The 13,597-nt window shown below is 36.4% G+C and overlaps 1 protein-coding gene across 1 annotated transcript in view; it reads right to left on the bottom strand.

Moving 5' to 3' along the window:
- Nucleotides 1–13,597, bottom strand: part of CATSPERE (catsper channel auxiliary subunit epsilon) — a 209,403-nt gene that overhangs the window by 83,056 nt on the left and 112,750 nt on the right. The window contains exon 8 of the mRNA XM_064594423.1: nt 11,641–11,747. Coding sequence (XP_064450493.1) covers nt 11,641–11,747 — 107 coding nt within the window. The remainder of the gene's footprint in view (nt 1–11,640; nt 11,748–13,597) is intronic.

The following is a 13,597-nucleotide window of genomic DNA, read 5'->3' as shown; positions in this document are numbered from 1 at the left end:
CTCTTTCAGTAATTGACAGATCCAGCAGGCAGAAAATCAGTAAGTACATAATTGAACTAAACAGCACCACCAATCAAGTGTCTCCAATTGACATTTAAAGAGTATCTCATCCAACAACCGCAGAATACACATTCTTCTCAAGTTCATATGGAACATTGACCATGACACACCATCTCCTTGGCCATAAAACACATCTTAAGAAATAAAAAAAAAAAACACAGAACGCATACAAAGTATGCTTTCAAAATACAATGTAATTAAGCTAGAAGTCAATAACAGGAAGATAGCTGGAAAAATTCCCAAAGATTTGGAGCTTAAACACTTCTAAATAACACATTAATCAAGGAAGAAATCTCAACTGAAATTTAAAAATATTTTGAACAAAAAGAAAATGAAAAATGTCTTGAACAAATGAAAAAAATACAGCCTACCAAAATTTGAGGGCTACAGTGAAAGCTAGGCTTAGAGGGAAATGTATGGTATTAAGTGCATATATTAGAAAAGAAGAAAGATCTAAAATCAATGCTCTAAGCTTCCACCTTAGAAAACTAGAGAAAAAAAGCAATACAAACCTAAAGGAACTAGAAGAAAAAAATTGCAGCAGAAATCAATGAATTGAAAACAGAAGAACAATAGAGAAAGATGCACTAATAACAAAACCAGATAAAGACATTACAGGTAAAGTTGCAGACCTTTCAAATTCAACAATGTGTAAAAAGAATTATATAACAAGGGCAAATGGGATTTATTCCAGTTATGCAAGTCTGGTTCAACATTAAAAATCAATTAATGTAATCTGTCACACCAAAGGTTAAAAAAAGGAAAAGCATATAATCACATCAATAGATGCAGAAAAAGCATTTGACAAAATCTCACACCTATTCATGATAAAAACTCTCAGATAATAAGCAATGGAGGGGAACTTCCTCACCTTGATAAAGGAGCATCTGCAAAAGTTATGCAAAAACTTAATAATGAGAAACTAGTTCCATTCCTACTGTGAACAAGGCAAAGATGTCTCCTCTGATTACCCCTCCTATTCAATATCATACTGGAAGTGTCTGCCATAGTGAGATGAGAGAAGGAAATAAAAGGCATACAAGATAGAGAAGAAAGTAATAAAATGTTTTTTTTTTTTACATTTAAAACATTAAAAAAAAATTAACATATAATGCATTACTTGTTTCAGGGGTACAGGTCTGTGATTCATCAGTCTTATACAATTCACAATGCTCACCATAGCACATACCCTCCCCCATGTCCATCACGCAGCCACCCCATCCCTCTCACCCCCCTCCACTCTAGCAACCCTCAGTTTGCTTCCTGAGATTGAGTCTCTTATGGTTTGTCTCCCTCTCTGGTTTTGTCTTGTTTCATTCTTCCCTCCCTTCCCCTATGATCCTCTGTCTTATTTCTCAAATTCGTCATATCAGTGAGATCATATGATAATTGCCTTTCTCTGATTGACTTATTTCTCTTAGCATAGTACCCTCTAGTTCTATCCATGTTGTTGTAAATGGCAAGATTTTTTTTTTCTTCTTTATCTCTTCATCTATTGATAGACATCTGGGCTCTTTCCATAGTTTGGCTATTGTGGACATTGCTGCTATAAACATTAGGGTGCAAGTGCCCCTTCGGATCACTACATTTGTATGTTTGGGGTAAATACCCTGTAGTGCAATTGCTGGGTCATAGGGTAGCTCTATTTTCAACTTCTTGAGGAACCTCCATACCGTTTTCCAGAGTGGCTGCACCAGCTTGCATTCCACCAACAGTGTAGGAGTGTTCCCCTTTTTCTGCATCCTTGCCAACATCTGTTGTTTCCTGACTTGTTAAGTTTAGCCATTCTAACTGGTGAGAGGTGGTATCCCATTGTGGTTTTGATTTGTATTTCCCTGATGATGAGTGATGTTGAGCATTTTTTCATGTGTCTGTTGGCCATTTGGATGTCTTCTCTACAGAAATGTCTGTTCATGTCTTCTGCCCGTTTCTTGATTGGATTATTTGTTATTTGGGTGTTGAGTTTGGTAAATTTTTTTTTTTAAGATTTTATTTATTTTTTGAGAGAGAGAGACAGCGAGAGAGGGAACACAAGCAGGCGGAGTGGGAGAGGGAGAAGCAGGCTTCCTGCAGAGCAGGGAGCCCAATGCAGGGGTCGATTCTGATCATGACCTGAGCTGAAGGCAGATGTTTAATGACTGAGCTACCCAGGTGCCCCGATAAGTTCTTTATAGATTTTGGATACTAGCTCTTTATCTGATATGTCATTTGCAAATATCTTCTCCCATTCTGTCAGTTGTCTTTTGGTTTTGTTGACTGTTTCCTTTGCTGTGCAAAAGCTGTTTATCTTGATGAAGTCCCAATAGTTCATTTTTGCCCTTGCTTCCCTTGCCTTTGGCGATGTTTCTAGGAAGAAGTTGCTGTGGCTGAGGTAGAAGAGATTGCTGCCTTTGTTCTCCTAAAGGATTTTGATGGATTCCTGTCTCACATTTAGGTCTTTCATCCATTTTGAGTCTATTTTTGTGTGTGGTGTAAGGAAATGGTCCAGCTTCATTCTTCTGCATGTGGCTGTCCAATTTTCCCAACACCATTTGTTGAAGAGACTGTCTTTTTGACATTGGACATTCTTTCCTGCTTTGTCAAAGATTAGTTGACCATAGAGTTGAGGGTCCATTTCTGGGCTCTCTATTCTGTTCCATTGATCTATGTGTCTGTTTTTGTGCCAGTACCATACTGTCTTGATGATTATAGCTTTGTAATAGAGCTTGAAGTCCGGAATTGTGATGCCACCAACTTGGCTTTTCTTTTCAACATTCCTTTGGCTATTCAGGGTCTTTTCTGGTTCCATACAAATTTTAGGATTATTTGTTCCAGTTCTGTGAAAAAAGTTGGTGGTATTTTGATAGGGATTGCATTGAATGTGTAGATTGCTCTAGGTAGTATAGACATTTTCACAATATTTGTTCTTCCAATCCATGGGCATGGAACATTTTTCCATTTCTGTGTCTTCCTCAATTTCTTTCATGAGTATTCTATAGTTTTCTGCATACAGATCCTTTGCCTCTTTGGTTAGATTTATTCCTAGGTATCTTATGGTTTTGCATGCAATTGTAAATGGGATGGACTCCTTTCTTCTGTCTCATTGTTGGTGTATAGGAATGCAACTGATATCTGTGCATTGATTTTATATCCTGCCACTTTACTGAATTCCTGTATGAGTTCTAGCAGTTTTGGGGTGGAGTCTCTTGGGTTTTCCACATAAAGTATTATGTCATCTGCAAAGAGTGAGAGAGTTTGACTTCTTTGCCAATTCTGATGCCTTTTATTTCTTTTTGTTGTCTGATTGCTGAGGCTAGGAGTTCTAGTACTATGTTGAACAGCAGTAGTGATAGTGGACATCCCTGCCATGTTCCTGACCTTAGGGGAGAGTTCTCTGTTTTTTCCCATTGAGAATCATGTTTGCTGTGTGTTTTTCATAGATGGCTTTTATCAAATTGAAGTATGTACCCTCTATCCTTACACTAAGAGTTTTAATCAAGAAAGGATGCTGTACTTTGTCAAATGCTTTTTCTGCATCTATTGAGAGGATCATATGGTTCTTGTCCTTTCTTTTATTTATGTAGTATATCACATTGATTTGCAGATGTTGAACCAACCTTGCAGGAATAAATCCCACTTTGTCATGGTGAATAATCCTTTTAATGTACTGTTGCATCTTATTGACTAGTATTTTGGTGAGAATTTTGGCATCCATGTTCATCAGGAATATTGGTCTGTAAGTCTCCTTTTTGGTGGGGTCTTTGTCTGGTTTTGGGATCAAGGTAATGCTGGACTCATAAAAAGAGTTTGGAAGCTTTCCTTCCATTTTGATTTTTTGAAACATCTTTAGAAGAATAGGTATTAATTCTTTAAATGTGTGGTAGAATTTTCCTGGGAAGCCCTCTAGCCCTAGGCTCTTGTTTACTGATTTTTTTTTTGTTTACTGAGATTTTTGATTCCTGCTTCAATTTCTTTGCTGGTTATGGGTCTGTTCAAGTTTTCTATTTCTTCCTGGTTCAGTTTTGGTAGTTGATACGTCTCTAGGAATGCATCCATTTCTTCAAGATTGTCTAATTTGTTGGCATATAGTTGCTCATAATATGTTCTTATAATTGTTTGTATTTCTTCAGTGTTGGTTGTGATCTCTCCTCTTTCATTCATTATTTTATTTATTTGGGTTCTTTCTCTTTTCTTTTTGATAAGTCTGGCCAGGGGTTTATCAATCTTATTCTTTCAAAGAACCAGCTCCTAGTTTCATTGATCTGTTCTACTGTTCTTTGGTTTCTATTTCATTGATTTCTGCTCTAATCTTTATTAATTCTCTTCTGCTGGGTTTAGGCTTTATTTGCTGTTCTTTCTCTAGCTCCTTTAGGTGTAGGGTTAGGTTGTGTAGTTGAGACCTTTTTTGTTTCTTGAGAAAGGGTTGTACTGCTATACACTTCCCTCTTAGGACCGCCTTTACTGCATCCCAAAGATTTTGAACAGTTGTGCTCTCATTTTCATTTGTTTCCATGAATTTTTCAAAAATTCTTCTTTAATTTTCTGGTTGACCCATTCATTCTTTAGTAGGATGCTCTTTAGCTTTCATGGATTTGGGTTCTTTCCAACTTTCCTCTTGTGACTGAGTTCCAGTTTCAAAGCATCGTGGTCCAAAAATATGCCGGGAATGATCCCAATCTCTTGGTACCAGTTGAGACCTGATTTGTGACTCAGGTTGTGATCTATTCTGGAGAATGTTCCATGTGCACTTGAGAAGAATGTGTATTCTGTTGCTTTGGGATGGAATGTTCTGAATATATCTGTGAAGTCCATTTGGTCCAGTGTGTCTTTTAAAGTCTTTATTTCTTTGTTGATCTTTTGCTTAGATATGAATTTAGATGGATATGAATTTAGTGCCATTGTATTGCCTGTAAGGTGACTGTTACTGTATATTGTTTCTGTTCCTTTCTGGTCTATGTTGCTTTTAGGCTCTCTGCTTAGGGGACTCCTTTCAATATTTCTTGTAGGGCTGGTTTGGTGATCACAAATTCTTTTAGTTTATGTTTGTCCTGGTTTTTTTTTAAAATCACTCCTTCTATTTTGGATGACATCCTAGCTGGATAAAGTAATCTTGGCTGCATATTTTTCTCGTTTAGTATCCTGAATATATCATGGCAGTCCTTTCTGGTGTGCCAGGTCTCTGTGGATAGGTCTGCTGCCAACCTAATGTTTCTACCCTTATAGATTACAGACCTCTTGTCCCGAGCTGCTTTCAGGATTTTCTCTTTGTCTCTGAGATTTGTAAGTTTCACTATTAGATGTTGGGGTGTTGACCTCTTTTTATTGATTTTGAGTGGGGTTCTCTGTGCCTCCTGGGTTTTGATGTCTGTTTCCTGTCCAGATTAGGGAAATTCTCTGCTATAATTTGCTCCAAAATACCTTCTGCACTCCTCTCTCTTTCTTCTTCTTCTGGGATCCCAATTATTCTAATATTGTTTCACTTTATGTGATCACATATCTCTCGAATTCTCCCCTTGTGATCCAATAGTTGTTTCTCTCTCTTTTTCTCAGCTTCTTTATTCTCCATCGTCTGGTCTTCTATATCACTAATTCTCTCTTCTGCTTCTTTTATCCTAGCAGTTGGAGCCTCCATTTTTTTTTTTTTGCATCTCATTAATAGCCTTTCTGATTTTGAGTTGGTTAGATTTTAGTTCTTTTATCTCTCCAGAAAGAGATTATCTAGTGTCTTCTGTGCTTTTTTTTTCAAGCCCAGCTAGTATTTTATAATTGTTATTCTGAACTCTAGTTCTGACATCTTACTAATGTCTATATTGATTAGGTCCCTGGCAGTCAGTACTGCCTCTTGTTCTCTTTTTTTTTTTTGTGAGTCTTTCCATCTTGTCATTCTGTCCAGAGAAGAATAGACAAATGGGGGAACAAAATACTAAAAGGGCAACAACGACCCCAGAATAATATAGACTAAACAAATCAGAAGAGACCTGAAACCAGGAAAAAAAAAAAAATCACACAGGTGAGCAGAATAGAGCAATATGCTGGATTCTGTGTGTAGTTTGGTCTGTTTTTTAGAAAACTAGATCCCAAAATTGTAAAGAAAAAAAAAACTTGTATATGTACAAAAATATGAAAGGATCGAATTCAACTGTAAAAATGGAAATTAAACAAGAAAAAACAAAAGAGAAAGAAACAACAACAACAACAATAACAACACAGACAGTGCTATAAACAGACAGGGGAATAGAACAGAGCAATCATTATCTCCTTAGTGTCTTTTGGTCAGTTTGTTAGAGGAAACTACATCTCAAAATTGTAAAGAAAGAAAAACTTATATATACAAAAATAAAATTAAATACATTGAGAGGATAGAATGTAACTATAAAGATGAAAATTAAAAAAGACTTTAACAAAACAAACCCTCCCCCCCCCAAAAAGGAAGAATTGAGAGAGAAAGAGAGAATATGATCAGGCAGATGAATAGAACAGAGCCATACAGAAGATTTTGGGTGTATTTTGGTCTGTTAAAAGAAACTGTATCCCAAAATTTTAATGAAAGAAAAACTTATATAAAAATAAGGTTAAATACAATGAAGGGATAGAATATGACTGTAAAATGAAAATTAAAAAAGATTTTAAGAAAGGAATTGATAAGAAGTTGGTTGGAAAAGGAAAGAAGAAAAATTTTAAAAAAGAAAAGTAAAGAAAATTAAAAAAATTAAAGTTGAAAGACTAAAGAATCATGGGAAAAAAAGCCATGAATTCTATGTGCTGTATTCTGCTAGCTCTGGAGGTTTGCAGTTCTCATTGGTTGGTAAACTTGGTCTAGGCTAGATAGTCTTGCTGATCTTCTGGGGGAGGAGCCTATTGCATTGATTCTCAAAATGTCTTTGCCCCAGGCAGAATTGCACTGCCCTTGTCAGGTGCCAGGCTAAGTAATCTGCTCCTTTTTGCTCTATGTGGCTTTTGTTCCCCAAAGGCTTTCCGTACAGCTTTAGAGGATGAGAATAAAAATGGTGGTCCTCAATCTCTGGCCCCGGAGCTAAAAGCTCAGTTAGGGTTAGGGTTAGGAAAGCAGTCAATCACTCCTGTCTCCCTACTCTCCGGCTGCACTCTGTGCTCACCCAGCATGTGATGGAGAGTTTCTATCTCAGGCACACAACCCAAACCCAGTAGACTCCTGCACCGCCTCTCCCGGGGGAGGTGAGGGGGGTCTCTCCAGTTACGGCAACCCGGAGCTGAGAGCTCACTCCTGTGCTTACTCTTTGCAGCCGGCCTCCCTACTCTGATACCTGGGAGCTCTGTCACACTCAGGCACCCCTGGTCTTCCTGTGACCCTGAGGATCTTGAGACCACACTGCCCCAGTGAGGGTTTCACCCCCCCGCTTAGCCATCTGAGCAAGGTCCCTCACTGGAGCAGACTTCTAAAAGTTCTGATTTTGTTCTCCCCTGCTCTATCACTTGCAGGTAGCTGGCTGATGGAGGCTTCCTCCCCCCATGGTCTATTTTCCCATATATCACCTTGGATTCACTCCTCCACACCTCCTACCTTGCAGAAAGTGGTCACTTTTCTATTTGTAGAGTTGCAAGCTATTCTTTTCTTCCATCTCCAGTTGAGTTTGCAGGTGTTCAGAATGGTTTGATAGCTATCTAGCTGAATTCCTGGGACAAGACGAAATTAAGGTCTCCTACTCCTCTGCCATCTTGGGCTCTTCTCCTATTATTGTTATTTTTAAAGATTTTATTTTTAAGTAATCTCTACACCCAACGTGGGGCCCAAACTCACAACCTTAAGATCAAGAGTTGCATGTTCTTCCAATTGAGCCAGCCAGGTATCTCTATTATTATTGTTTTTTAAGGCTAGGAGTAAGAACAGAGCTTACGTCAGTAGTAAAATGTTCTTTATTTGCAGATGACATGATTATCTATGTAGAAAATCCCAAAGAACAAATTAAAAAAAAAATCCTGGAACTAATAAGCAATTGTAGCAAGGTTGCAGGATACAAGGTTAATACACAAAAGTCAATTCTCATGCTTTATAAAACTAGCTTACCACTTATATGTATCATTAAACAATATATTATTTAATTTTTCAAGTTTTGCACTTTATACAGATGGAATCATACTGTACTTTTCTTCCATGACGACTTGCCTTTTTCTTTCAATGTTGTTTGTGAAATTCATTCATGGTGATTTGGGTTGTTGTGTTTGATTCATTTTTACTGCTGTATAATGCATATATTCTATAGCATAATTATAGGATGCATACCCATTTCACTATGAATGGAAATTAGAATTTCAATTTTTTTCTTGTTATTAGAAACAATTCTGCTACAAATACACACATCTCCTGGTGCACTTGTGCATGGATTTCTGTAGAATATATGCTGCTATTGAATTGCTGAACCTTTGGTATGTGCATCTTTAGCTTTGTGTGATAATGTAAAATTATCTTACAAATTGGTTGTGCAGTGTAAGTGTTTCCATTGTTGCAGTGTGCTATATGTATATGGCCAGCCCTAGATTTCAAAATATTTCAAAAATGCAGTAAAAATTAATGTAATTAAATTGTTATACTAGAAAATATTCACTTAATGCAAAAGAAAACAATAGAGGAACAGAGGACCAAAAAAGACATGAGAAATATAGAAAGTGAAAATAAAATGGCAGACATAAATCCAACTATATCAATAATAACTTTAAATGTGAGTGTACTAAACAGTCTAATCAAATGGCAGGGATTATCAGACTGATAACAAAGTAAGTTCCAACTATATGTTGTCTATAGGAGATACATTTAAGATTCAAAAATACAGATATGTTGAGGGGCACCTGGGTGGCTCAGTCAGTTAAGCATCTGACTTTGGCTCAGGTCATGATCTCTGGGTCCTGGGATGGAGCCCCATGTTGGGCTTCCTGCTCAGCGGGGAGTCTGTTTCTCCCTCTCCCTCTGCCCCTCCTCCTGCTTGTGCACGCTCTCTCTCTATTTCTCAAATAAATAAATAAAATCTTTAAAAAAACACAAGTATGTTGAAAGTAAAGGGTAAAAAAAAGATATTATGCAAAGGCAACCATAGAAAGCTGGAATGGCTATAGTAGTATCAGAGAAAATAACTTTAAAGCAAAAACAGTACAAAGATAAAGAACATTTTATAATGTAAAGATAGTCTGTCATCCATCAGGAAAGTATAATAATTATAAACATTCATCTGACAACAGAGACCCAAAATACATGAAGTAAAAACTGACAGAATGAAGGGGGAAATAGTTCAACAATAATAATAGTTGGAGACTTTGATATACCATTTTCAATAATGGGATAGAACAACTAGCAAAAGATCAACAAAGAGATAGAACACTTAAACAACTCTCTATACCAACTAGACCTAACAGATATCTACAGGACACTCCACCCAACAAGAGACTATACATTCTTCACAAGTGCACATGGAAAATTCCCCAGGACAGACTGTATGTTAGGCCATGAAACAAACTTCAATACATATAAGAGAATTGAAATCACACAAGATATTTTCTCTGACAACAAAGAAATGAAATTAGATACCATATGACTCACAATTTCAATCCTAGGTATACACCCAGGTGAAATAAAAACATTATGTCTACACAAAGACTTGTAAATAAATGTTCACAGCAGCACTACTCATAATAGTCTAAATGTGGACAAAATCAAAATGTCCATCACCTGAAGAATGAATTTTTTTAGAAGTTGGTGTATCCACATAATGGAATATTATTTGGCAATTTTTATTCCTTTTTAGGAATGGAATACTGATACATGCTACAACATGGATGAACCCTGAAAACACTATGCTAACTGAAAGAAGCCAGTTGCAAAAGACCATATATTGTATGATTCTCTTGATAGGAAATATCCAGAATAGGCAAATCCATAGAGACAGAAAATAGATTAGTAGTACTAAGGGCTGGGAGGAGGAGAGAATAGGGTTTCTTTTTGAGTTGATAAAGATGTTCTAGAATTGAACAGTGGTGATAGTTCCACAACTCTGTAAATATACTAAAAGCCATTGAATTGTACACTTTAAAAGTGTACAATTACATCATGTGTACAAAATGTGTACATTTTGTGTACAATTGTACACAAAAAAGTGTACAAAAATACATAATGTGTATATGAAACTCCATAAAATTAACACTAGAGAAGAAACAAATGGTACCTATAACCTTCCTACCTGCCTGCTAAATCAGACAAGCCTTTAGATGGTTTTATAATGGCTATTTCTCCTACCTCCCTATCTCCCAAAGTTTTATAAAGTCGGCAAGAATTTTAGCCCCAGGGCGCCTGGGTGGCTCAGTTGGTTAAGCGACTGCCTTCGGCTCAGGTCATGATCCCAGGGTCCTGGCATCGAGTCCCGCATCGGGCTCCCTGCTCAGCAGGGAGTCTGCTTCTCCCTCTGACCCTCCCCCCTCTCATGCTCTCTCTCTATCTCATTCTCTCTCAAATAAATAAATAAAATCTTAAAAAAAAGAAAAAAAGAAAAAAAAAAAAGAATTTTAGGCCCAGATTATTATGATTGTTTAAAACCATCTTCTCTTTCTGAATGTCATCCTTTACTTTACTCATGAATTCAACTTCTTTGCATCTCCTGAAATGTGTCTGCCTTCTCAGGTTTCTTCTTGAAAGCTCTTGTATATGTTGCCTCTCTGTTTGGAATGCTCCCCCAATTGGCTAACTTTTATTTCTTTTCAATAATGCAGATGTCACCTCTTTAGAAAAGTCCTCCTTGATTCCCTTTCATCCAAACCTTAACTGGTGCACCCTCTATTCCATTTCACCTGGGTTCATCTCTATTTTTTACTTGTCTCCCCACCTCAGGTAAGGTCATTGAGGGCAGGAATTGTATCTTTTAGTTATAAGCACCTTGCCCCATGCCTAGTTGTAATAGATTAAGAAAGCCTGTCTAAACCCCATAAGCACTTACTGAATTTAACAGTAACAGATTTTATCTTTCAGGTGGGATTTGTTGTGTGTATGTGTGTGTACTAATGGTGGTAATGATTGTGGCATCAGTTACACCACTGTGGTTCACTTTTCTGAACCGGCAGGAAGCATTTTGAGATATTGCCAGGATTTGCCCACATCCTGAATGAGGCTCTGGGACTGAAGTTTAGCTATTAATATCAGTTGTAAAATGATAATCCAGAAGTGTGACTGGCAGTTTCTAAGTTGGTAACTAGTTCTGATTGTTACAATTTTTTTGTGCATCATGAAAGAAGCTACTTGGAAATTACATATATTACATGAAATTCCACTAGGGTTTTAAAATTTCTTTTTTTTTATTATGCTTAGTTAGCCACTGTATAGTACATAATTAGTTTTTGATATAGTGTTCAATGATTCATTAGTTAAGTATAACACCCAGTGCTCATCACAGTATGTGCCCTCCTCAATACCCATCACCCTGTTACCCCCTACCCCCAACCTCCTCTCCTCTGACACCCCCAGATTGTTTCTTGGTGTCCATAGTCTCTCATGGTTCATTTCCCCCTCTTTACTTTAAATTTCTGATAGTTATTTTACTAAATTTTAAAAAGAAAATTTATATGTGAAATTTTAAAATTAAATACCCATTCTTCATTTTGTCATATGGAAGATAAATTCTTCTCCTCAGAGTTGTATATATGCCAGGCTTCTGTCCCAAAGTGGCCAACTGCTTGGTAAGTATTATGGAATTCTGTAAAAAAAAAAAAAAATCCTCTTTTTACTTTTCATAGACAAAATTATTCTGAAATTAAATCATGATATATTGAATTTGTTATTTAGCTAAGACATTATTTATATTTATACATTTACCAGATTTTCAAGAGTCTGGTTTTTTCTACCATATAACTTCCTCCCCATTGAACTTCATGAATCACAAAGAAGTTGTAATACTATTTCCAACATGTTGAAAATATTATACATAGTTAGAGTCCTGAATGAATTGAGATTATGGGGACCTTTAAATAAATACCCTCATGTTTTAATTTCAATGAACTGTGTAATGGAATTTCTAAAACTAATCTGTTAGAATTATTTCTATATGAATCTGACTTCAAAACAACATATTCTTTAAAAAAAAAAAAGATTTTATTTGAGAGAGAGAATACAAGCAGGGTGAGGGGCAGAGGGAGAGGGAGAAGCAGACTCCCTGCTGAGTGCAGAGCCCTACTTGGACCCTACACGGACCCCACGCAGGGATCCATGTGGGGCTCCATCCCAGGACTCTGAGATCATGACCTGAAGTAAGACACTTACCCGACAGCCACCCAGCCATCCCCAACATAATCTTTCAAGGTAGGTTTCAAATGACATCTGGAGGCTTTAACAAAAATTCTCTTAGTAATCTGACATGCTTCCTCTTGTTCTAATGAGATTTAAGGAGTAGTTGAATTGACTGGAATTTTTCCTGATAGGTATTTTTGGAATAGGAGCAATGGTTTCATTATAGGGAATCCCTAGAATAAAAAATCAGATAATGAGGGTCAGCCTAAAATTCCACAGCTTCTGGGGCACCTGGCAGTCTCAGTTGGTTAAGCCTCCGACTCTTGGTTTTGGCTCAGGTCCTGATCTCAGGGTCGTGAGATCCAGCCTGCTTCCAGCTTCATGCTCAGTGTAGAGTCTGCTGGAGATTCTCTCTCTCCTTCTGCCTCTGTCCCTCCCACTGCTCACACACGCTCTCTCTCTCAAAATACATAAATAAATACATACATAAATAAATATACATAAATAAAAAATACATAAATCTTTAATAAAAAATAAATAAAATAAAATTCCATGTCTTCCTTCTGCCCTAATCCTCCAATAATGCCCCAGTTAATTTCCTAGAAATGTCAACCATCAATAAAGGAGCCTTTGGGATTGCTATGATGAGTGTCAGTTAGAGTGTATTCATTGGGACTATGGGGTTATCTAATAGGATTTAACCTAATTTTGAGAGTGAATGTGGTCAGGTAAGGCCTCCTTGAAGAATACACATTTATTGATTTTGATAGAGAAGTATAGATTTGCCTGGTATATAATAAATAATGGATATTTTAAATTTTACTTCTGAAAATCTTATTCACTATTCAGAATTTTATTTTATTTTTTTCACTATTCAGAATTTTAAATACAACTAACTGTCTTTCATATAACTGCAAAGGAAAGGAATAAATGTAGCATAGACTAAGACAGGAATAAAACATAGTAAGTGCCATATACCAAAAATATAATAGAAAAAAGGATAGTTTAAGGAAAAGTTAAGACAATCATTTGAAGAAGCTTATTAAAAAACATGGTTTTCCATCAAGAGGATAATTCGTTGTCATTAAAGATAATTTTATAAATATGGCAAAAATTAACACATAGAAATTATAAAAATAAAAAACACATTTAGTATATTTCTTAGAATTTACCAAATGTAGGCTACTGTTATGCATCCATGTTTTATAACTAGAAGTCTATAGAAACATCATTTTTTAATGATAGTATGATAGTCCATTGAGTGAATTATCATCATTGATTTAACACTCCCCTACTGGACATTGAGGTAATTTTTATTTT

Source organism: Mirounga angustirostris, unplaced genomic scaffold, assembly GCF_029215605.1.
Source record: "Mirounga angustirostris isolate CCGP_5_RB_7025 unplaced genomic scaffold, mMirAng1.0.hap1 SCAF_6, whole genome shotgun sequence".
Classification (NCBI taxonomy): domain Eukaryota; kingdom Metazoa; phylum Chordata; class Mammalia; order Carnivora; family Phocidae; genus Mirounga; species Mirounga angustirostris.
This window is presented reverse-complemented; position numbering and strand designations above follow the sequence as displayed.